This window comes from Aythya fuligula, chromosome 2, assembly GCF_009819795.1.
Source record: "Aythya fuligula isolate bAytFul2 chromosome 2, bAytFul2.pri, whole genome shotgun sequence".
In the NCBI taxonomy this organism is placed as follows: Eukaryota; Metazoa; Chordata; class Aves; order Anseriformes; family Anatidae; genus Aythya; species Aythya fuligula.
In genome coordinates this window covers 22667431-22690082 of record NC_045560.1, presented here as the reverse complement: position 1 = coordinate 22690082, position 22652 = coordinate 22667431, and the positions used below count along the sequence as shown (strand labels likewise).

Genomic DNA, 22652 nt, shown 5'->3' with positions numbered 1-22652 from the left:
GCCTAAATTTTACCTACCTGATGTTAAAGTTAACTCTTCTTTGCAACAAGATTAAGTACAGCAAAATAACTGACAGGCATGAAGACTGCAAGTTACTTCCTATCTCATTGGACAGGTTTATTTGCTGTCCTTACTCTCTCTTCTTTGTTTGCTTTAAGTTGATAGAAATAGTCTAAAAGGATTCAATTGTGGATATTATTTTGGTATAGGAAAAAAGTTCTGATCACAGAAATCAGTGTACATTGAAATTGGTAGTAACCCACACATTTTAGAACAACTTCTGTTGCTACTTACATTAGGTTTGCTTGAGTTCCATGCAAGGTCTATAGACTAAATGCTTCATAGCATTATGACCAGAAGATTGAGTAAGTTTCATACTTTTTAAACTATTAATAATTATGCAAGACTTTTTGTTTTCATCTAGAAATACTATAGCAAAGACATAATAAAAGTTATTTGCATGTGTCTCTTGTCCCCAAAGAGTGAGATATATTTCACTTGTGAAGCACACAGATTGGTACTAAGGGTGAAGAGGCAGTGGTAGTGCTGAGAGTAGGAATCTATGAAGAAAGAGATGCTGATGACGACACAGGGCTGCAATGCATTGGGAAGTACATTTGAGGCACTATTTGAATGCATCAACGCATGGTTGTACATTCAGAATGGAGAAATAAATTTAGCCCAGATGTGGATGCTGTCATTCATGTTTGCATAATTCATTGTAGCTTAGTCCTTCTAGAACACTAATTAGCATAAATACACTTTTCTCCTTTTCAATAATTGATTCCAGCCAAATAAGTTGTATAAAGTAGTGAAAGACTCCTTTACATGTTGTCTATACAAAATGTTTTTATTTATACTTTATTCCTTTTTTTCTCCCATTATTGTATACTCACACTACTCAGGTGAACAGGTTAAGCAGAAACATGGGTAAAAATAAGTAAACATTTCACATGGATGATGTGTATCTGTTCTCCAGTCCCACTACACAGTCCAATACAGGTTATGTTCTTAAAAATAATATTAAATAGCAATTCCACCAAAGAGTTATGTATATCCTTTCTACAAGTCCCAAGAAAAGCAAAATGTATCTTCCATGGCTGTGAAATAATATATTTTATGGTGACTAGTACAAATATATATATTTATATATAATCTTATGTGTATATAACCTAATATATATATATATACATATATATAAACTTTTGGCAACCATTCTTATTCTTATACATACAGATTCTGAAAGGCTTGAATCTCAAGGTCAACTGTGGCCAGACAGTAGCCCTGGTTGGTGGCAGTGGCTGTGGGAAAAGTACAACTGTTCAGCTCATCCAGAGATTTTATGATCCCAAAGAAGGCACGGTAAGACACCTCAAGCCAGATGACTGCTCTGTGTGTCACAGTTCTTCAAAGTCAGCTTCCGGTCTCGTTGCCCTTGATCAAATGACATGGTCAAGTCTCCCATCAAAAGCCATGTGCCAGCCTGGGGAGAGAGAGTCCTTAACCAGAACACTTAGTAAATGGGTCATGTCTGCTTCCTTCCTTTAGATTACCATTGATGGGCAGGATATTAAGACCTTGAATGTAAGATATCTGCGGGAGATTATTGGTGTGGTGAATCAGGAGCCCGTGCTCTTTGCTACTACCATTGCAGAAAATATTCGCTATGGCCGAGAGGATGTCACCATGGAAGAAATTGAGAAAGCTACCAAGGAAGCTAACGCTTATGATTTCATCATGAAGCTACCCAAGGTAAGCAAGCTGCTGTCCTGCTGAAATAATTTCCCTTCAACCTACTCACACCAAAGAGTTCCTTAGGAGGGATTCTCCTTAGCTGAGGAAGCTGTTCCCAGAGCTGTGAATATGCAGAGCTATGCAGAGCTTCCTCATAACTTTTGAGAAGAATGTTAGTTTTGACATACAGGGGTTACTAAGGGAGATGTGCCCTTTCTTTACGTTGCCTTTCTGTGGTGAAAGGACCGTGCCACTGACTGTTGTTCAACCGTGTGTGGTTGTCTTGTAGAAGTTTGAAACCATGGTTGGAGAAAGAGGGGCACAGCTGAGCGGAGGCCAGAAGCAAAGAATAGCAATTGCCCGAGCTCTGGTTCGCAATCCTAAAATTCTTCTGCTTGATGAGGCAACGTCAGCTTTGGATACTGAGAGTGAATCAGTTGTGCAGGCAGCACTTGACAAGGTCAGTACTGCTCGTTTGTTTAAAGAGCTGCAAGAAATATGAAGAAATGACTTCTAAAAAGTGTAAGGTAATTGCCTGAATTTGCAAATAATTTATGCTCATTCAAAGACTGGGAAGTGGCCGGTATTGCTATGAAATAAAGTGAGGAGGAGCCAAATGTGATATTTATTGAAAGAACTTCAAGAAATAGAGACCCTTATAGCACAATAGAATCACAGAATCACAGAATTTCTAGGTTGGAAGAGACCTCACGATCATCGAGCCCAACCTCTGACCTAACACTAACAGTACCCACTAAACCATATCCCTAAGCTCTACATCTAAACTTTTAAAGACTTCCAGGGATGGTGACTCTACCACTTCCCTGTCCATAGGTAAACTTGATTTTGGCAAATATTTTCTGGATTGAGAATTTTTGGGACCCTAACATGAAGATGAACAATGTTTGAATATACTTAAAAATATTCATGAAAAATGTTATTTCTAGGCAAGGGAAGGACGTACCACGATTGTAGTAGCTCATCGCTTGTCAACAGTCCGAAATGCAGATCTTATAGCTGTGTTTGAAAGTGGAGTTATCACAGAAGAAGGGAATCATTTTAAACTAATTGAAAGAAAAGGAATCTACTATAAACTTGTTAACATGCAGGTACTTTCTTTCCCACTTGCTTTTGCCTTCATTTTTTATGTGTGTGTGTGTGTGTGTTCCATTGTATGCTCTCAGAAATACTGGGAATTCTGCAGCCTATTTTGTTAGGTGCAAGTAAATATTTGACAGAGAAAACCACAAGATTTGATAGCAGACATATTTCAACCCAGGATAGTAAGTTTTTAATCCTTTAGTGATTTGAACTTAAAATATTTTTCTATATTCTCCTATTAGGCAGCTAACATCACTGATTTATTATACAAGGTAGAGCACAGTAGTTGATTACCAGAGAAATACAGCATGCATATTTAAGGTGTTTGATTATAATTCTTCACAATGAGGTTCTTTAAAAAAATAATAAACAAACAACAAACAAAGAAACAAAAAATTTAGGAATAGGAATAGAAGAAAAGCAATCCAGGTTATGACGAATGAAAAATATATACACTTATAGTTAGGTAGTCAGAAACAAACTATTAGAAATTAAAAATCAAACATAAATATCAGAAATGTATTGGTTAATAAGCGAATAAAAAGTACTTTTTGTACATCCCAATATCAGCTGTGATAATTAGGTTATACCTGAGCTTTGCCATAGCCTTCTGTGCCAATGGTGTTTTATTGTATAACCATCACATCCATTAAGGAAACTGAAAGAGGTATCTAAGTGATACCTGAGTATCACCCTGAAAAGGGTGAACTAGGCCAATTAAAACACTTCTTCATAAAATGAGAATGCACTTGGTCACCTTAGATTTAAAGTAATTTTGTATTCAGGTAACTGTGATAAAGGGAAAAATCAGAAAATGTAAAATAAAAAAAAAAAAAAAAAAAGCAATTTCTATAACTTTCACAATAAAACCCAACACAACACAATAATTAAGGAATCAGAGAAGAGAATGGAGAGGAAAAGAAAAACAACAAAAAAGTATTTTTTATTATTACCATGAAAAACAATAAGGAAAATAGGAAAAAGAAAGTAATACAAGCTGAAGGCAAATTTTAATCTAATTGCCATTATTACCCTCAGTAGTTGGTAGATATTTGTTCATTTTGCCAAAGACACTGGCAAAACTACCACCAAAAGTAAAGCTTTTTTCTAGATGTTCAAATTTTTCAGTCAAAATCTCTTTTCAACTTGTACCATTGTGAACTATTACATTTAAAGTCAAGAATTGTTTGCAGTGTTCTGCACTGGAGAGGAATCACTTTTTCTCACTTCATGGATAAACAGTGAGAATTCTCCCCTGAGAATTCTCAAAAAGATACTGAGATGGGTGTAAATGGTTCACACAATTTAAAACCCTGTTAGGAATTAATTCATACTTCTACTTCTCTGCCCTCCACCTAGTGTAAATATTTCCTTGACAGGTTTGATACCCATATATGAATCCAGCTCTGAAGATTGATATCTACTTAATAAAATACAATTTTTCATATTTGCTCATAGCATTATGCATTGTTCTGCCCCTATCTCTTTCCAGTGAATTGTGATTTTGGTTACCTTTACTTTGATTTCCTCATAATTTTGAAAGTTCAAAGTACTATATCCACAATTAATCTCAGTGTTATGTTTTTCCCTGTTTCAGACAATAGAAGCTGAAGATACATCATTGGAAAAAGGTGAGAATGCAGTCAGTGTCAAAAAAAGTGAGTCTGAACTGGAACAGGAAGAATCCTTAATGAAAGGTCTGAGAAGACGATCAACTCGCGGAAGCATGAAAAAAACAGGAGAAAAGAATGATGATGCTGATATGAAAAATAATTCACCTGTAAGTATCTTTGCAGAGCTGTTAGTGAACTTTAGTTTCTTCCTATTAAAGAATATTCATGATGCTGCTCTAGAAAGGTACAAGAAGAAAGAAGCATTTTCTAGCTTCTAGTGAAACAAATTAGATTTTTTCTAATTTTAAATAGCTTTTGACCGGTAGTATTCCTAACTTTCTAACTTTTGTTATCTCACCATGAACAATATGTACAAATGTACCCATGTACAAATAAAATGGGACTTTTAAAATCTATAGCTAGGATACATTTATTCTTGAAAATCACTTTGCTATAAATCAAAAATATATATATCTGTACAGCATACAGACATAGTATATATGGGTTAAACATTCATTTTTAGATTAGAAACAAAACATTTGCACTATCATACAACTCTTGCAACAGATCTGGAATATCAGAGGATTTTGTTCATACCTGCAGCAAATACTTTGCCATCAGTTATAAATTGCTCAATGGACAATTACTGGAATTAGACTAGTTATGAATTACACACAGGAATATGCTATGAATATGTTCAGTCACAACTAAACATTACCAAGAGTACTGATCAATAAAAATTACATAATTAAGCTAAAATGTTATGACAAGAATCACAGATATGTTTTAACAGCTCTTTGTTTGTAATATAAAGATTATAAAAATAAATGTTTAATGAGTTAATTATTTGTTATTAAAAAGTATATATTTTAGTTTTTCCTGAATGTATCCTGGGAGTAGGAAATCAAATATTAATAGTTCTTTTTGCCATATTTCTCCAAACACATACATATATATTTCCTAACCATTCTTTAGGATGAAGAACTACGTCCAGCTTCATTTTTGAAAATTATGAGTTTGAACAAAACTGAGTGGCCATACTTTGTAGCTGGAACTATCTGTGCAATTATCAATGGAGCTTTACAACCCGCATTTTCAGTCATATTTTCAGAAATTATAGGGGTAAGTTCAAATAAAGTATATAAAACTTATAAAATATAAAACTTATAAAACATGGCACATAAAACTTGTTTCTAATAAACCTAGGTCTTAAACAACCACTGAATTATGAAACTGAGGAGTGGATGAAGCACTGTTACAAAAAATCTTAAGAACTATATGTTTACAAAATCCTAAAAATCTTGTTACAAACTGATTTTTTCTTCTGATACCTCCAATAATTTGCAACATATACTCAATTTTTCAATGTATATAAATAAATATCAAAAATAGTTATGAGAAGTATGGGAATATTTTAGATTATTAGTTGTTTAAAAATGATATTTCAAATATTATTTTATAGATTTTTTCACAAACTGATAAGACGTATTTGAGAGAAAAGAGCAACTTATATTCACTGCTGTTTTTAGCACTTGGGATCATTTCCTTTTTTACTTTCTTTTTTCAGGTATGTACTTATATTTTATTTTAGCTTTATTATAATTGTTCTAGATTTGTTATATTTATCACATAAATTTATATTATTATATTTTTAGCTTTATTATATGTTGCACTATAATTTCTGGATATGTTTAATTTTGTATAATTTATAAATTATTCTGCACAGTGAGATGATAAAGTTTACTTGTAAGAGTAGCATAAATGTATATCTAGTCTGAACTTCTGATGGTGCATGTCCATCACAACCAAGGAGCAGGGGCTGGCACCTCTCTTTGTGCCTCCCCTCCTTGGCAGGCAGCTTCTCGGCCTCCTCGTCACACCAGACAGCCCAGGTGTCCCCAGCCTCTCCTGTTCACAGGCCTTCCAGCCCTTGTACAGCCTCAGTACCCCACTCTGGGTGCTGTCAGGTCCCTGAACATCCTTTTCTGTGGTGGAGCCCAGACCCGCACACAGCAGTCGAGGTGGGGCAGCACCAGCACTCAAATGCAGCGGGAGGGAGGATCACCTCTTCTGGCCGGCTGGCTGTGCTGTGCTAAGGGCACCCCAAAAATGGGGTTTGCCCTCCTGGCTGCCAGGGCATGCTGCTGGCTCTCACTGTGCCTGCTGCCACCGGCACCCCCAGGTCCCTTTCTGCTGAGCTGCTCCCAGCCACTCATGTATCTTCCAAAACTGTAAGCAGCATATTTCTTTGTTTATCTTGTTAAATTGTTTGATGTTAATAGTTAAACATATGTTCAATTCATTATAAAGCATTTGTTATGTGTTACTACCAATAGTTATGTCAGGTTGTATTAGGATCCCAGGAAAGAAACCGTAATTCCATTGGAGTCAATGGGAAATCTGCCATTGACCTCAGTGAACCCAGATTTCCCTATAAAGTCTTTAACCTGAAAGCCACCTGTTTAAATCTCACTTAGGTCAACTGTGATAAAAATGTAGTCAAAAGGTTCATTAGTGATCTTTTTCTTCAAGCATGCTGAGAAATATTGCTAGGCTGCCTTATTTCATTGAGAAATATAATAATTGAACATCTGTACTGTGAACCAATTGGATTTTATGAATGTTAAACCTAATTTTATGTTTTGTGTGATCATAACTGCAATAATTTGTATTTTGATATTGTAGAGACAATGTATCTAAAATATTGAATAAATACAAACAATCTAATTGTATGCTAAGCACTATAATTCTTCTCAAACAGGGTTTCACATTTGGCAAAGCTGGAGAAATTCTTACAATGAGACTTCGATTCATTGCATTTAAAGCAATGCTTAGACAGGTAAAGACAAATATTTTAATTTGCAGTATTTTAATAATAGTTAGTTGTACATCTCTAGAATATCTGTATTCTATTCTATTCTACCATGTTATGACTTGTCTACAAAGAAGATTTTTTTTCTAGTTTTGAAATCAATATTGTTAGTCACATGGGGTTCAGTAAAGTATCTGTAAAGAAAGTTCTTATATTGATTTAAGAGTCTTTTTATGTTCTCCTTGCAAAGCCTCAGCCTCACAGCCAAGTCGTTATGGCTTAACATTAACACCAGCCAAATTCCATGTGTTCAGATGCTTGCTCTCCTTTCTTGGTGCCTTTTCTCTCCAGTCATTCTATGATTACAGTATAAATCAAATGTTTGGTCTCGTGAATATGTTATTAGCTGTGTAACTAATGCCCAATCAAATGGCTTAGATCAGATAGAGTTTCAGTATGGGAGAAACAAGACAATGAATCAGGAGTTTTTACCTTTAAAATACTTTCCATTTAATCCATCTCCAAAGAGCTTCGCAGTTGTGAAGGAATGTGATTTAAGAGTCATCTCCCCCTGGAAGGTGCAGTTTCAATAGCTGTCCAGGAAGGTCTATTTTGGTTTGGGGAATTTCACAGGTGGCGCTCCTTCCTTCTCAGCAATGGCAGAATCATTCATCCTTTATTCATCAGATCATCCAAAAATATACACTTCTTCCTAGCATATTAATTATACAATGAAGGATTTAGACTTAAATATGCAGAAATGATGCACCAGGTATACAGAAGTGATGCACCAGGCAGACATACATGGTCTTCTGGCACTGAATTAGCTAGGTCTCAGTTTTACTTTCAGGTTTACATTAAATACATAAAATCTGGTCCTAAGAAAAATGCTTCTTATTGTAGGACATGGCCTGGTTTGATGATTCTAAAAACAGCACTGGAGCATTAACTACAAGACTTGCCAATGATGCCTCACAAGTGAAAGGTGTAAGTAAAATTTTGGTTTGAAATTTAATATTTGATTTAGTACGTAGTAAGGTTGGAGCAGGGATTTGACTGGTTGGTTCACAGTCTTGACTTTGACAACAAAAAAAATCTGCTATTAGTGATTATATGATAGCTGGTATGGAATGCATTGATGGGTGATTACTTACAACAGTGTAAGTAATATATGGTTACAAAACAATATCTGAGCAAAACTTCTTTCGGGAATACTGTGCTGTATTGTGATGTTCATTATTAAACAAATTCACCAGGAATTACTTTACCCAAAATATTCATATAAGTTTGTTGCTCTGTTTATATCAGACCTCTAATTTTTTTTAATTGTACAGATTCCTTATATATATATAAAAATAATAGACATAATAGCAATAAACTTGGAGATTCTTTAGAATTAATTTGTGGACTTTCAGAAATCATTGTATAATACAATGCTAAAGAGCACTGAATGAACTGTGCATACATGCTTAAATTACAAGACTGTATTTTTTTTTTCCTTTTTGTCTAGATGAAGTTAATTGCTTTTTTTTCTGAAGTGTTCTATCTCTGATATTATTTGCACAATATCAATTAAACATTTAATTTTCTTCTTCATTGGTCTCTGTGTTATGATATATAAGCTGTCTTCATGATCTGTGAAATGTGACACATTTTAATGTTTAGCTGTAAATATAAACATCTGACATGCTTAAAGTCTATTTAACTTTATAAACTGACTTTAGAAATTGCAGTGAAAATTTAAGTAATCAGAATATGGGGAGAGGAAAAAGTAATTGTGAACCAGATAATATTTTACAAAATAATTTAAGAAAATCCCATCTCAAAAAAAATGCAAAACTGCATTAAGAATTTCTAAATATTTTTTAGAAAATCAGAAATGATATGGATGTAAATGTTTTCATGATCTGAGATGTTGATATTTTAGCAAAAAAAATGTCTTTTTTTCTTTCCCTAGGCAACTGGTGTCCGATTAGCATTAATTGCCCAAAACATAGCTAACCTGGGAACTGGAATTATTATATCATTAGTTTATGGCTGGCAACTGACCCTGTTACTTTTAGCGGTGGTGCCAATCATCGCAGTGGCAGGAATGATCGAAATGAAGATGTTGGCTGGGCATGCTAAAAAAGATAAAGTAGAGCTGGAAGCTGCAGGAAAGGTGGGTCTAGTGAATTTTATCTATTTTTGTGTAATATCAGTCATGTTTACCAAGCCACTGATAATGGATATATTGCTTCCAAATACAAAAGATATCATAATATGTAACTTCCAGAGATGGCCAGATTCTATAGTTACACTAGTAGGCCAACAGAACATAACAGCTCTTCAATAATAAGTGAAGGCTTATATAATTAACTGATAGTTATTTTTGTAATTGATAAACCCCAGAATATGCTAAGCACTGCTCAGGAACATTCTTTTTCCTGTCGTGATCGTCTCCTGTTTTCCTTATTTTGCAGCACTCTTCATTTTGACATTCTTTTTTTCTTTTCATTTTCTTGCCTCCTGTTTTCAGCATGTCATCTGTCTTATCTATATTATACTGCTCTTTTTATTTTCTTTGTTTTCTTTCCTCTTACTAATGCTTGCAGGGATAATATGTGTATATCCACTGGTTTCTGAATCTGTCTGCTATACATTTGTTTCTTGAATGGAAGAGGAAGATGAAAGTTGAAAAACAAGAAAGCTAGGCTTTTGTTTAAGAAATTAGAGGAAGGCGTTTAATGTCACTTCATTCCAAAAATCCTTTTGGGACAGAACAACTATTTCATCGCTTCCCTGGTATTTACTTTCTTCAAGGTAAAACTTTTGTAATCTTCCTTTGTATGTCTTACTGTTTTCAAAAGTTGTTGAGAAGAGTCATTTATCTAAGGACAGGCATATGGTATTAATCTTCAGATTAAATGTATGTGTCTGCAGACATGCTAGCAGTATAATGTTCCCACAGTTATTGGAGATGCCAGGGTATCAGAGACCTCCAGCTGCCATTTCAGAAGCATATGGGTCTACTCTGTGTTCTGTGTCATGTCTGCTACAGCTTTCCCAAATGTTCTGGGTATCCTAGAGCATCTTTGATGGCAAAATACACCTACATGTGGGCGACTGAATTTTGCTCCTACCCACTTCAATTAATGATCCTGGAGAAAGAGGCTATGTGAATTGGTGGCTTAGACACTTAAAGACAGGTGTCTTAACCTGGATCTGAATCCCCCTAGTAACTCCTATTTACTGAATTTATTTTATTTCCCTCCATCATGTCTGTCAGTTAAGTTGTTCAGAAACGTCTTTGGCCCTCCAAATCAACAGGAAATTCTGTGTAATGATGGACATGGGCTTTTAAGTATAAGCCAAAGAATGCATTTCCTTTCCTTTTTCTTCTGCTTCTTCTTTCTAATTGTTGTGCATTTATTTATTTATTTATTTGTTTGTTTTAAGATATGACAGGAAAAAGATTGATAATTCTTGAAATCAGTCCTGGAGAATTTCCTCATTTACCAGACTGTGAAAACATTAGCACAGGTGGTACAAAAACTAATGATTTTTGTCAGTGCTTGAGAAAATACTTAGTTTTCTTAGCAGTGTATGAGTTTTCCCTCTCAGGGCAAGCAAGCACTAGACCACAGGCATTTTGTTCAATTACAAGAATATATAAAATCAGTTTTCTTCAGTGAAAACAGGGTTTTACCTGGACAATTTGCTTTCTGAAAAATCTTGCTAAACTTGTGTTACTAAGAATACTACATGACTACTCCTTTGAATCTTGATGAGACAATATAACTAAGAAGAATAAAATCTATTTCATTTCTTTGTTATCATTAGCATTGTGTATTACATTCAAATCAATAAATTTTTTATAGCAAATTGTCAAACACAAGTTATACATGTAGTATCCTGAGGCTATCAGACAATTATATCCTTATATTTTAGGACAAAGATAATAGTACTGCAGTTTTAAAGTCTGTGGTAATAGTTCATGGGGAAAAAAAAATGCTTCCAGGTCTGTATTTTGATTTATATTAGATATAAGTAGTGGGGTACTGAGGTTATTTGCTCTCCTGCTTTAAACTGCAGGCATCTGAACTGTATGGTGACATAAGATAAATCCAGTGTCCTATGAGGCATAATATACAGAATCACTTTTCAGAACAAAATTTCATTCTGTTACAATACAATAACTTTTTAGAAGTGCTTATGCTTCACCCTGAAGCTTCCATCCTGCTTTTGGCATGAGTCCTCTGTTTAGAAATCTTTGCACAGAACAAGAACATTGCAGGCACAACCTGGAAATGGACGGGGTTCAGGGAACTAGCTCCAGAGAAACACAGTGTTTCAAAGTACTGGTTCTCAAAGAGCTTTATGAAAAATGTAAGCCATATAATGCAGCAAATGTAGTAACAGTAACATACAGAATAAATGCATATCTATGCTTTCTAAAATTCAATATAAAATAATGTTACTATTGAGCTTGAAGTTTTAAGATGTTAAAAATATTATCAGTCTGTTAGGGAAAAAAATAAAAAAATAAAAAAAAATCCCATGGTCTCAGATATTGAGTTGCAAAGAATCAGGGGCCTCACTACGCCAGTGGGGAAACCCCAAGCATAAATAGAAATTCAGTGCTGAAAATCACTTGCTGTGAATTTGTATAATATTTACACAAATGAGAGAGATCTGCTACCTATCAGACCATCCTATCCATCCTTAGAAATGAGGCTGCTGGGCAACTGAATAGAACCTAGGTGTTTAACACCATTTGAGATGCATTAGGTTAGGGTACTGAAGACTTCTATCCATATAGGATTGTCAGATATAATACAGTATGTGTGAGAATCCTTGCCCTCTCAGCAATAGCAGTTGAGGCTGCCTGGAATGCCCAACACACCATTGCACTGGAGGCAGTATGTGGGTCATGGACTCAAGCCCATTGTTTCAAGCAGAGGTAAATAGAGCACTAGCTCTGGTGTCTAAGATGTGTTTATTCCAGATGTTTCCTACTGTCCGTTTCTAAGAATTGTCTTCTACTACATGCATTTGGACTGAATTGACCATACAGCTTTCTAGCCTCACTGTGTGGCCATTGAAGAAGACTTTATGGGCACCTACATAGACGCAAGAGATTACATAAAGGCCTTAATTCAATTGCTCCCATCTAGGTGTCCATTGCCTTGAAAAGTTTCTAGATACCTTTGTGTGTGCAAATGACTCAAGTCTGAAGAATCTGAAAGTTTAAAGAAGATGTTATTGATGAGATCAAATATTTACTGCTGAGATCTAAGTTAAGCCCTTGACATATAAATAACCCAGACATTCATATAATACAGTCCACATTTAGTGGACTCAAAGTTGAATGTTAAACTGCCATTTTTCTCATCTAATATCCATAATTGTCACTGGTGTCCAGCAGGTTTCACCACCTGTTTGGAGAACACTAGAGTAATCTTATCAGAAAATCCTGAGTATCATCTGAAAATCTCGCCAACATAAAAATAAAAAAGTAAAAAATTACTTTTGATATGAAAGGTCAATGATTTTAATAACAATTATAAAAATTATCAAACTATACTCTAGTAGACTTCTATTAAATTACAATAAGGAACCACAACATGATCTTAACTTCCAGTTAAAACATTTGTGTTTCTATTGCAGATTGCCACAGAAGCCATAGAAAATATTCGAACTGTTGTTAGTTTGACCAGAGAAAGAAAATTTGAATATATGTATGGAGAACATTTGCATGTACCTTACAGGTATAAAAAGAAAGAAGTAAAGTAAAGAATGCTAACTATATTTTAATTATAGAATAAATTACAAATATTTACTTGTACTAGCAATTTTTGTTAGAGTTATTTATTTAGGGTATTCTCACCTTAAAGTTACTGACAAGATTTTGATTTTTTATTAACAAAGGCTGTCACTAGAAAACATAGTAGTTTGTGTACTTTGATTAATTAATTTTCTGTGGTAATATTGGTATCTTCTACAGAAATATCACTTGGTTTGAAAAAAAAAATTAGTTTTAAGTAAACTTTGGAAGTCATCTAATCCAACCTCCAACCTAAGAAGTTTCAGGTATTTAATTAAAATCTTTCTATGCAAATTGAGTATTTCATTATGCCACTTCTGAAAGCTTGAATAGGATTGAAAACATTTAAATAATTACTTACTGGTTTGTGACTAAAAAAAAACCAAAAACTCCTTGAACTAAGATAAAATTAAAAAGTCTTAAAATGAAACAAACAAACAAAAAAAAGATATCGTCAACTAAACTTTTATTTGTTCTATGATGAAATGTTAAAATGTTTAATTCTCACATAGCCATGAGAAAAGTGAAGGAAGTGACAGCATATGTGATAGGAGACAAACAAGAAGGGATGTTTCTAATACACCTGCCATAATAATTGAGGTTTATCTAACAACCTGTGAAAGAAGATATTCAACCTATATCCAACAAATTGCAGGACAGTACCTAACCATTCTCAGGATTTACATTTATGGGATTTCTCCAAGACATTCATCTTAATGTTGTTGTACTAAGTATCGTCAACTTTTTCTTCAGGAAACAGGACATGTTTTTCAGTTAAAGTTTCAGTGCATGTTTAACCACTGATTGGTGAAAGCATTTGTATTTTATAAAAACTGAGCTTAGGTCTTCTGTTATCTCAGATGAATGCACAAATAAGCTATATAAAGGAGAAGTCACAACAGCCTCTCTATCAAAAAAGCATACCTGTGAATCTGGCTCCTGTTTTTTTGTTTTGCTTTTTTATTTTTTTTAATTTTTATTTATTTATCTATTTATTTATTTTCTTCTCCAGAAGGAAACATACAGTTGAGACCTAGGAATGGTATCAATATAATTAAAATCTTTTATTTCTTTTAACTGGTAAAAATTTATATTAATCAAAAATTTTCTCTCTGCCTTATTTTAGATAAAGGCATAGTTTTATCATCCAAAATCTCATTTCTGCATCATACATGCAGGCTTAATCTTACCTGAGAGAGGAATTTTAACTGCTTAAATTGAAAAGAAACAGATTTGCAAGTATATAATATTGCAAAAGGTTCAACACCTTTGTTACATAGTTAACCTAAAATTGCAAGTAAAGAAAAAACATCACAAAAATTTGGCTTTAGATGAAGGTGAGCTAACAATTCTGATCTTTACTTTTTTTTTTTTTTTTTTTTTTTATGTAATGCAGTAGTAATGGTCTGAACTGTAAAGTGTTTTAACACTCAAACTATGAGATGGTAAGGTAATAGTCATAGCAGCTAAGGTGTCACCTTTTTTTACACCAATATTCCCAACTGTTCTTGGAAGTAAATAAAATTCTGGAAACAAAACTAACTTGGACGCAGTCTAATAGGAGATTACACTATTTAAGCAAGAGTGCAGTTTCGTTCAAGGCAGCACCATCTGAAGTCAATTCACTGTTTTTTTTGCATACTAAGACTTTAGTACAATTGCACATTTTTATGAAAATATGCATTCTTTCTTACAGAAATTCTGTGAAGAAGGCACATATATTTGGATTTTGTTTTGCCCTTTCCCAAGCAATGATGTTTTTTACCTATGCTGGCTGTTTCCGGTTTGGTGCCTATCTAGTGGTAAATGGACACATGAAACCTAATAGTGTATTTTTGTAAGTATCTCTTTTGCAATATTTTTTCTGTCAGTTCAAAGATTTTTGTTTGCTACATAAAGATCTCAAGAACCTATGCTATGAGAAAATAGGCAGATTTTTCTTCTTCTTTACTTAAATGCAGTGACAGTGTATTACAAAGCACATTGTCACTTGATACTTTAAAAACGAATCACTGTCTCCCAAGGGTCATTGAACTGTAGAGGGAAACCACAGCAATAGTAGAATTATACCAATGTTGCTGTTCATTGACCACTTTCCTCCTTGTCCCAGTTGAGATTCAATAGTTAACTAGTATTAATAATTAAATAAATTAGTGTTAATAAGTAAAGAAAACACTGAATTTTGAATGGAAGCTTGCTTATCTCGCTTCATTAAAAGAGGGTAAAAACAAACTTCTAGAACTAAATGAGTAATTAAAGTTATAATAGGTGGTTACTACTTTATTCTTTTTAAATTTAACCTCCTTTTTCTCCAGTAAAAGAAAAAGTTGACTGCAGTCCCATTTCCATTGTTTCTTTCTCCATTGTCTATTAAGCTTTGTTTCTTATTTCTTTTACAGAGTGTTTTCAGCTGTTGTATTTGGTGCAATGGCACTCGGACAAAGCAGCTCTTTTGCGCCAGACTATGCCAAAGCCAAGATATCAGCAGCCCACTTGTTTGTGCTATTTGAAAGAGTACCCTTAATAGACAGTTACAGTGAGGAAGGAGAAAAGCCTGTAAGTAAGCAATGTGTAATGGACAATATTATTTATTGACACTATGGACTCTTCTTTAAACTTATTTTCCTTCTCCTTCTGACTGCCTCCTTATCTCAGTGTGTTCTTGACACTTTACCCAAACACAACATGGGCCCAGTTCTCTATTGTGAGACCAGTTATTACCCCACACTGTCTTAAAGGTTACTTGTTTTGAAAATCTGGTCTTAAGTTACAACTCATCTGGAATTCAACCAGCAGAATTACAAGCATTTTCAAAAATAATTCAGTGCTATACTTTGATTTTATATTTTCATAAAGATTCAGACCACAGAGCTATAGTCAGCATTGCAGCAAATGCAAAACCCTACAGATTTCAGTGGGAAGAAAAAAAAAAAAAAAAAAGATGACTTCTACAATTCTATTTGAATTATTTGCCATCTGTAAAATTTTCTTAAAGATCTAACAGTGATACTGTTTCAATTATAGGAAACATTTGGGGGAAACACAACGATCAAAGATGTGAAATTTAACTACCCAAACAGACCAGAGGTCAGAATCCTCCAAGGTTTGAATCTAAAAGTAGAAAAAGGACAAACACTTGCTCTTGTTGGTAGCAGTGGATGTGGAAAGAGCACTGTTGTTCAGCTGCTTGAGAGATTTTATGATCCACTCAGTGGAGAAATTGTAAGTATTTTTGTGAAAATATGTCAATATGTTAAGTGAAGGTATGTTTATTTTATGTGATGTGATAAAGTATAACAGATACTTTGAGTCCTTCTAAAAATATTTTTAATGCTAAAGACATTGTTTGGGTTCTTTTGTATAAATGTGATGATGTGATATAATGAAAAAAGTCCCAATTACCCACTTTATATTGAATTAATGAAATAAAATCTCTGTGGTAAAAATATGCCCAATCCACAGCCTAATAATGGCAGTGGAAATAATGCTTTGAATTCAGAATGAATTACCTAAGGTTTTAAAGCACTATGTTAAAACACTTTAAAGGTTATTAAATATGTATAACTACTACTGTATAATATAGTAATAGAATTTTCCATCTGTGTTCTTTCCTAAAACAGTGAACATTGATGAAAATCACTTTTACCATCATTTTTACTTGTCAGAAGTATCTTTCAGAGTATAACCACTTACCAAGTGCTAGATGTTCATAAATGTTTTTAATAGTTTTGATTTGAAATTTGTCTAGTTTCCTGCACTACTCATATGGCAACTTTGCAATTACTTTTCCATTTTACACTATCACTTATTGCCAGCTTCTCTTTGATGTTAATGTGCTCAGAGATACTGGGTCTCCTGGTACATTTGTGGTCAGATTGATAAGAATGGTATATTTACGAAACTGATCTACTCAGTTAAAAAAAAAATATATATATATATGTGTGTGTGTGTGTGTGTGTTGGTGTTTATCTAACAGACAATGATAACTGAGTAGCAAAATTTAGCAGAAGGGCTGCAGAGTTGTCAAGAAAAAAAAAAAGGCAGCAAACGACATCTTCAGGACATCTCCAGCAGTAAATTACTCCACTGTCAGGCATCACATCACCGTTAAATTTAGGATTGTATGCATACTCAGTTTAGAAATGTACGAATGAATGAATCCAAGTCCTTTTTTTTTTTTTTTTTTTTTTTTTAAATGGAATACTACTGCCCATCTGTTCCTTTATTGGGAACATATATGCAAAATAAAAGAAAGTTTTTTTCCATGGAAGGAAGAAATGAAAGAACTTTATTCAAAGTTCTTTGAAGCAGCCCCAGCATATTCTATCTTTTGCTGTCTTCAAAATCCTGATGAAATCTTGAAGCAAAGAAAAGAACTGAGAAAGCAGAAGGGACTATAATCTCCTGTATATAACAGTCATTAGAAAAATTGAGGATCTCCTTGAGGAGAAGGAGGGGAAGGAATTATGTGGGCTCTCAATCTGGTATCTATAAGGAAAGAGCTGCAATTGCACAATTTGTGTGTGTGTGAATGTGCAGTCTCAAATACGCATATGTCCATGTGATTGAAATTTAAAATGTTTGATTTCTCAGGTGTTTGATGACAAAAATGCAAAGACAGTAAATATCCAGTGGCTTAGATCTCACATTGGTATCGTCTCCCAAGAGCCAATCCTGTTTGACTGCACTATTGCTGAAAACATCGCATATGGAGATAACAGTCGGGAAGTACCACGTGAGGAAATTGTTAGCGCAGCAAAAGAAGCCAATATTCATTCTTTCATTGACTCTCTGCCAGATGTAAGTTATACTTTTTTTCTCCTACTCAGAACTGGAGAGGACCTGTGGTGAAGAAAAATTGCATCCATTTGTGATTTCCTGAGATGCAATAATTCTCTGAGATTCCCTGATCTTATCTTTTTTAATCATATTTACCATACTTTTTTCTTTTTTTTTTTTTTTTTCTTTTTTTTCTGGGAGACTCCATTGTCAGGTGGAGAGCTGAACTTTTAAGATATCAGAAAAACAACCAAACAGCTTAATTATAGCTAATCGAGAGCTGGAAGTCTGTTGTTTATTTTCTTGCTTTTTTTAAGTCAATAATTTCTTTTTAAGCTCCTTTTTATCTTAAGTATATGCAGAAGATGCAGCTAGACTGACAAAGATTCTTATGCAAATCAGATTAATCATATGTGTTTCTTACAGTTATACATAGTCAGAATTTACATTTCTAATATTCTTACAATTCAAAAATGACTAAGAAGGTATTTCATATACATCTTACCAACACATGTAAGAATGAATATTCTGTTTCAAATGTCTCTTGTGCACAGACTTTAGTCCCAGACAGTTACCGTCAAGATATATCTACAAATAAGTATACAAAAGGCTAAACATTTAATGACATTTACCCTGAATTTTTATCTAACTTTACCTAAACCATGACTTGGGAACTTCCTACGACAGAAGATGTTTTATTATTTAATGGTTTTCAACTGATTTTTCTTCTATAAGTCTGACAAATCATTTTTTAATGTATGTCAAGTTGTAGTTTCCAAAACTTCCCAAAGCAAGGAGTTTGCCAGCTTAATTGCAAGCTGTATAAAGTAATATATGTGCAGCTTAACTTCAAGTCACCAAGGTGCTTTTTGCTTTGCTTGAAAAAAAAATACAGCAGTGAAAACTCTTTTCTTTTTTTTGCCGATCGTTTTTAGTTTCTAATGACTCTTATCAGATCTGCTGTTTCCAAAACTGTGTAAAGAAATTTTGTGATATATAATGCTGTCTCATAAAATTTTGGTGCTTTCTACAACAAAATATGTAAAATACCACAGACTATGACCTACATGAGTTTGTCCAGAGGCTTGACCAATCCACCCTGAGATATCTAAATTAAAAATATAACTGTCCAAAGCCATAGTACACATATATAGTTATAGTGTATAAATATCTATGTCTATATAAAGCACATAATTTGCCCTTTAACTGATACATCTTATACATTATTATTTTTTCAGGATGAATAAGTATGGTTTAGAATAACTGGTTAGGAGTGTTTAAGGTCAGGTTTTATCCCCAGTCATAGACTTTCTGGTGTCCTATCTCCTGACTGAGAATAGTGTTGCTCTCCAACATTGCAGGTGTCATTGCTTTAAGAAGTCTCCTAGCGAACAATCTGTAGATATGTGGTGGATAGCTGTTTTGGTCATCTTGTTTCAGAGAGATGTTGTCAGGGAGTACACAGTTTATAGATGGCTGTTGGCAGGGTCAATATGCTTGAATAAATTTGAGATTGATTTGCATTCATATACTGAACTTTATGTATTGTTTCTAGAAATACAATACCCGTGTAGGAGACAAGGGAACTCAGCTTTCTGGTGGTCAGAAACAACGCATCGCTATTGCCCGAGCTCTTGTGCGTAAGCCCCAAATTCTGCTACTGGATGAAGCTACATCTGCCTTGGACACAGAAAGTGAAAAGGTAACTTGGTTGTGGGGTGGGAATGGAATCTAAACACATTTGTATTGTGATTATTGTTTTCATTCCCACAGATCAAAGCCCAAAGCTGGAAATATGTTATTTTATGTAAATCACATATGTATACTACTGATAAACAATATAAAGGTCCTACTCCTCACAAAATACCATTCTCTTCATAACTTTATGGCAGTAAGCAGATTGAAGTAGCAGTGAAGAAAACATTTCTCTGCCTGTAATTCTTTAGGCTTCAATTGGAAATGGTAGTCAAAATTGAACCAGGAGAAACAAATTTCAGAAACTGAAGAGTTTGAGGATACTGCCAGAAACCAATTGCTGACTTAATTCCCGTATATAATTAATCAGTCATGGAAGGGATCTCTGGAGGTCAAACCTCCTCTTCACACAAGGGTCTATACTGAATTCAAAACAGGTGGCTTATTGCTGTGTCCAAGAAGGTCCTTGAAAACCTCCAAAGAGATTCAACATGCTCTCTTGGGTCCCTATTACAATACATAACCATCCTTGCAGTAAATGTTTTCTTATATCCAGTCAGAACCTCCCTGAACAATCTATGACTGTTTTCTCTTCTTCTCCCACCATGCATATCAATAACGTGCTTGGTGGCACGTTGTTGTCTTAGCTATCACGATATCATTTGTTATAACAGTTTTGACTACTTGCCAATACAGACTGAATCTAAAACAAGAAGCTAAACCCACAGATACCCCCTTTCTCTCAGTACAGCAGTTTAAGTACTACAACTGCTTGAGTAATTAACCTTTTGGTTTGTTCATTGTGCAGATTGTCCAGGAAGCGCTGGATAAAGCCAGGGAAGGTCGCACCTGCATCGTGATAGCTCACCGCCTGTCCACCATCCAGAATGCTGACAAGATTGCCGTGATCCAGAACGGCAAGGTCGTAGAGCAAGGGACTCATCAGCAGCTCCTGGCTGAAAAAGGCATCTACTATTCTCTGGTCAATGTTCAAAGTGGGTCGTGCAACATGTAAATTAAAGGCAGTGCTTATCTCTGAAGTGTCACTGTAATTATTTCAACACTACATTAGTATTACTAGCCAGTCTTGATACTTCTTCCTCCAAAACAAAGCACCTTTTATAAATCCTATGAAAACAACAAATAATAAGTGAATTTGTACTAGTTTCTCCTTACCAGCTTTCATTATGCAAACTGCTTTACTACCTGGCCAAAGCAGAGACCTATTACACCTATAAAAGTAGAAGCATGCTGAGCCAAATTTAATTATTAGCTTGCTTTGAACTCTAGCTAATCTAGGTATTCAGGCAGGTCTGGTATACAGTATGTAATCATGTTTGTACTCATTAGAAACCATATTGCTACTGCTAGGAACAAGCCTTCAGCCTTATCCTCACTGTGCCTTATGCTGACTGTGTAGGACTCCAGTTCTGTCCTATTAGGCTCATTATCAATTTATGAGATCTTGAAGGTCAGCTGAAGCTTGATGCCAGATGTTTCTTGTTATGATGTGGAGCTGTAGTCTGGGATGGATGACTGCAAAAGTCTTGAAAATATGAGCACAGGTTGAAAACAAAGGTCCCAGAACTATAAGTACCTCACTGATGGTCAGTTACTAGTCATTGAAGAATTATGACTTTAAGAGCTGGGAAAGGACTGCTTTAAATATAATACAGAAAAAAAGCAGAAGATAAGAAATTATAATTACACAGCATCAGCTCTGTGACATTGTATATTAATTGCTAATTTAGGATATGACTATTAAGGTCTAACTGTTTTTAATATGTAGTAACAGCAATTAATAATTATTAAGAACTAACCATTAGCAATGTGTATTGTTAATGAATAACTGCAGTAAAGTTTTGTTTTAAAGTTTAAAACTGGCCTGATTAATCAGTCTTTCATGCTTCCGTCACAGCAATTTCTGATTCCCTGAGATTTTTAAGTATGATTTGTCTATCTACACGTAGATACTTATGCACACAAACTGCTGATACAATTAAGCTGATCAATGTACTAATAACACTCTCCAGAATGCTGATTAATGCAGTTTCATTGTATTAATCTTGAATCACTTACCTGTTTTCTTGTGTGCCTGTATGAATGAACTCCAATTTGATGAACAATTTTGTTTCCTATTACCTGAAACAATAAGGTTCTCATCCATGAGTGGGAACCATGGATGAGAGAACCATGAGACTCTTGGTCTGTACTACAACAGTAGTAAGTTACACTTGCAGTTGCAAGAAGGGAATTGATAATCCTTAGCATTATAATTTGAGGATTCGAGCAAAAATATAATTGGATTAAATACTTATTTAAAACAAACAAACAAACAAAAACTAGTTATTTGTGGGTTTTGATTTTTTGATGATAAGATTTTGCATATTTGGATTAGGAATCACAGAACAGTTAAGGTTGGAAGAAACCTCTAGACATTATTTAGTACAACCCCTGCTCATGCAGGGTCACCCAGAGCGGGTTGCCCAGGGCATCTTCTGGAAATCTCTCTGGGCAACCTGTGCCAGTGCTCAGTCACATGCACAGTAAAGTGTTTCCTGATGTTGAGAGAGAACCTCCTGTATTTCAGTTTGTGTCCATTGACTCCTCTCCTGGCACCAGCAACCACTGAAAAGAACCTGACTGTCTTTTTCGCTTCTCCCTTCAGGTATTTGTACATGTTGATAGGATACCCCCTGGAGTGATCTAAGAGTCTCTTGACACCCTCATATATATATATCATTATTCTGAAGTAATACGCCTTTCTTCACCTGTCTAGGTTCTGTTGAGTGTTTGCAACAGTTGCAAACACCTACACTAGTTACTTTTCTGGAAGAACATAATGTGGAAGTCTTTTTTCATGCATTCCTTGCATCATCTTTCTGCCTCTTACCTTGTTAGCTTTGGAGCAAAACTTCAGAGAATTATCAACATTGACACCTCCTCTGCAATCCTAATAACTTTTCAAGCACGTGCCACTGATTGTTGGAAAAATGAAGCAAGTAAGTTCAACAGTCTGACAGGCCTCCTGCTGGTATTCAAAAGAGTGCTCCCAAAATAAACTGTTTTAGGTCTAGGTGGCTTTTCCTACTGCATTCTGTGTGTTGAGTAC

The 22652-nt window shown here is 34.6% G+C and overlaps 1 protein-coding gene across 4 annotated transcripts in view; it reads left to right on the top strand.

The window, feature by feature from the left end:
• Nucleotides 1–21793, top strand: part of ABCB1 (ATP binding cassette subfamily B member 1) — a 55935-nt gene extending 34142 nt beyond the window's left edge. For all 4 annotated transcript variants that reach the window (XM_032181527.1, XM_032181529.1, XM_032181528.1 and 1 more), the window contains 17 exons: nucleotides 1237–1362; nucleotides 1549–1752; nucleotides 2024–2194; nucleotides 2682–2843; nucleotides 4433–4615; nucleotides 5424–5570; nucleotides 5911–6015; nucleotides 7210–7287; nucleotides 8164–8247; nucleotides 9218–9421; nucleotides 12910–13010; nucleotides 14763–14903; nucleotides 15466–15622; nucleotides 16091–16288; nucleotides 17660–17866; nucleotides 19401–19547; nucleotides 20349–21793. In XM_032181527.1, the coding sequence (XP_032037418.1) occupies nucleotides 1237–1362; nucleotides 1549–1752; nucleotides 2024–2194; nucleotides 2682–2843; nucleotides 4433–4615; nucleotides 5424–5570; nucleotides 5911–6015; nucleotides 7210–7287; nucleotides 8164–8247; nucleotides 9218–9421; nucleotides 12910–13010; nucleotides 14763–14903; nucleotides 15466–15622; nucleotides 16091–16288; nucleotides 17660–17866; nucleotides 19401–19547; nucleotides 20349–20555 (2622 nt within the window). In that variant the 3' untranslated portion in view covers nucleotides 20556–21793. The remainder of the gene's footprint in view (nucleotides 1–1236; nucleotides 1363–1548; nucleotides 1753–2023; nucleotides 2195–2681; nucleotides 2844–4432; nucleotides 4616–5423; nucleotides 5571–5910; nucleotides 6016–7209; nucleotides 7288–8163; nucleotides 8248–9217; nucleotides 9422–12909; nucleotides 13011–14762; nucleotides 14904–15465; nucleotides 15623–16090; nucleotides 16289–17659; nucleotides 17867–19400; nucleotides 19548–20348) is intronic.
• The last annotated feature ends 859 nt before the right edge of the window (nucleotides 21794–22652 follow it).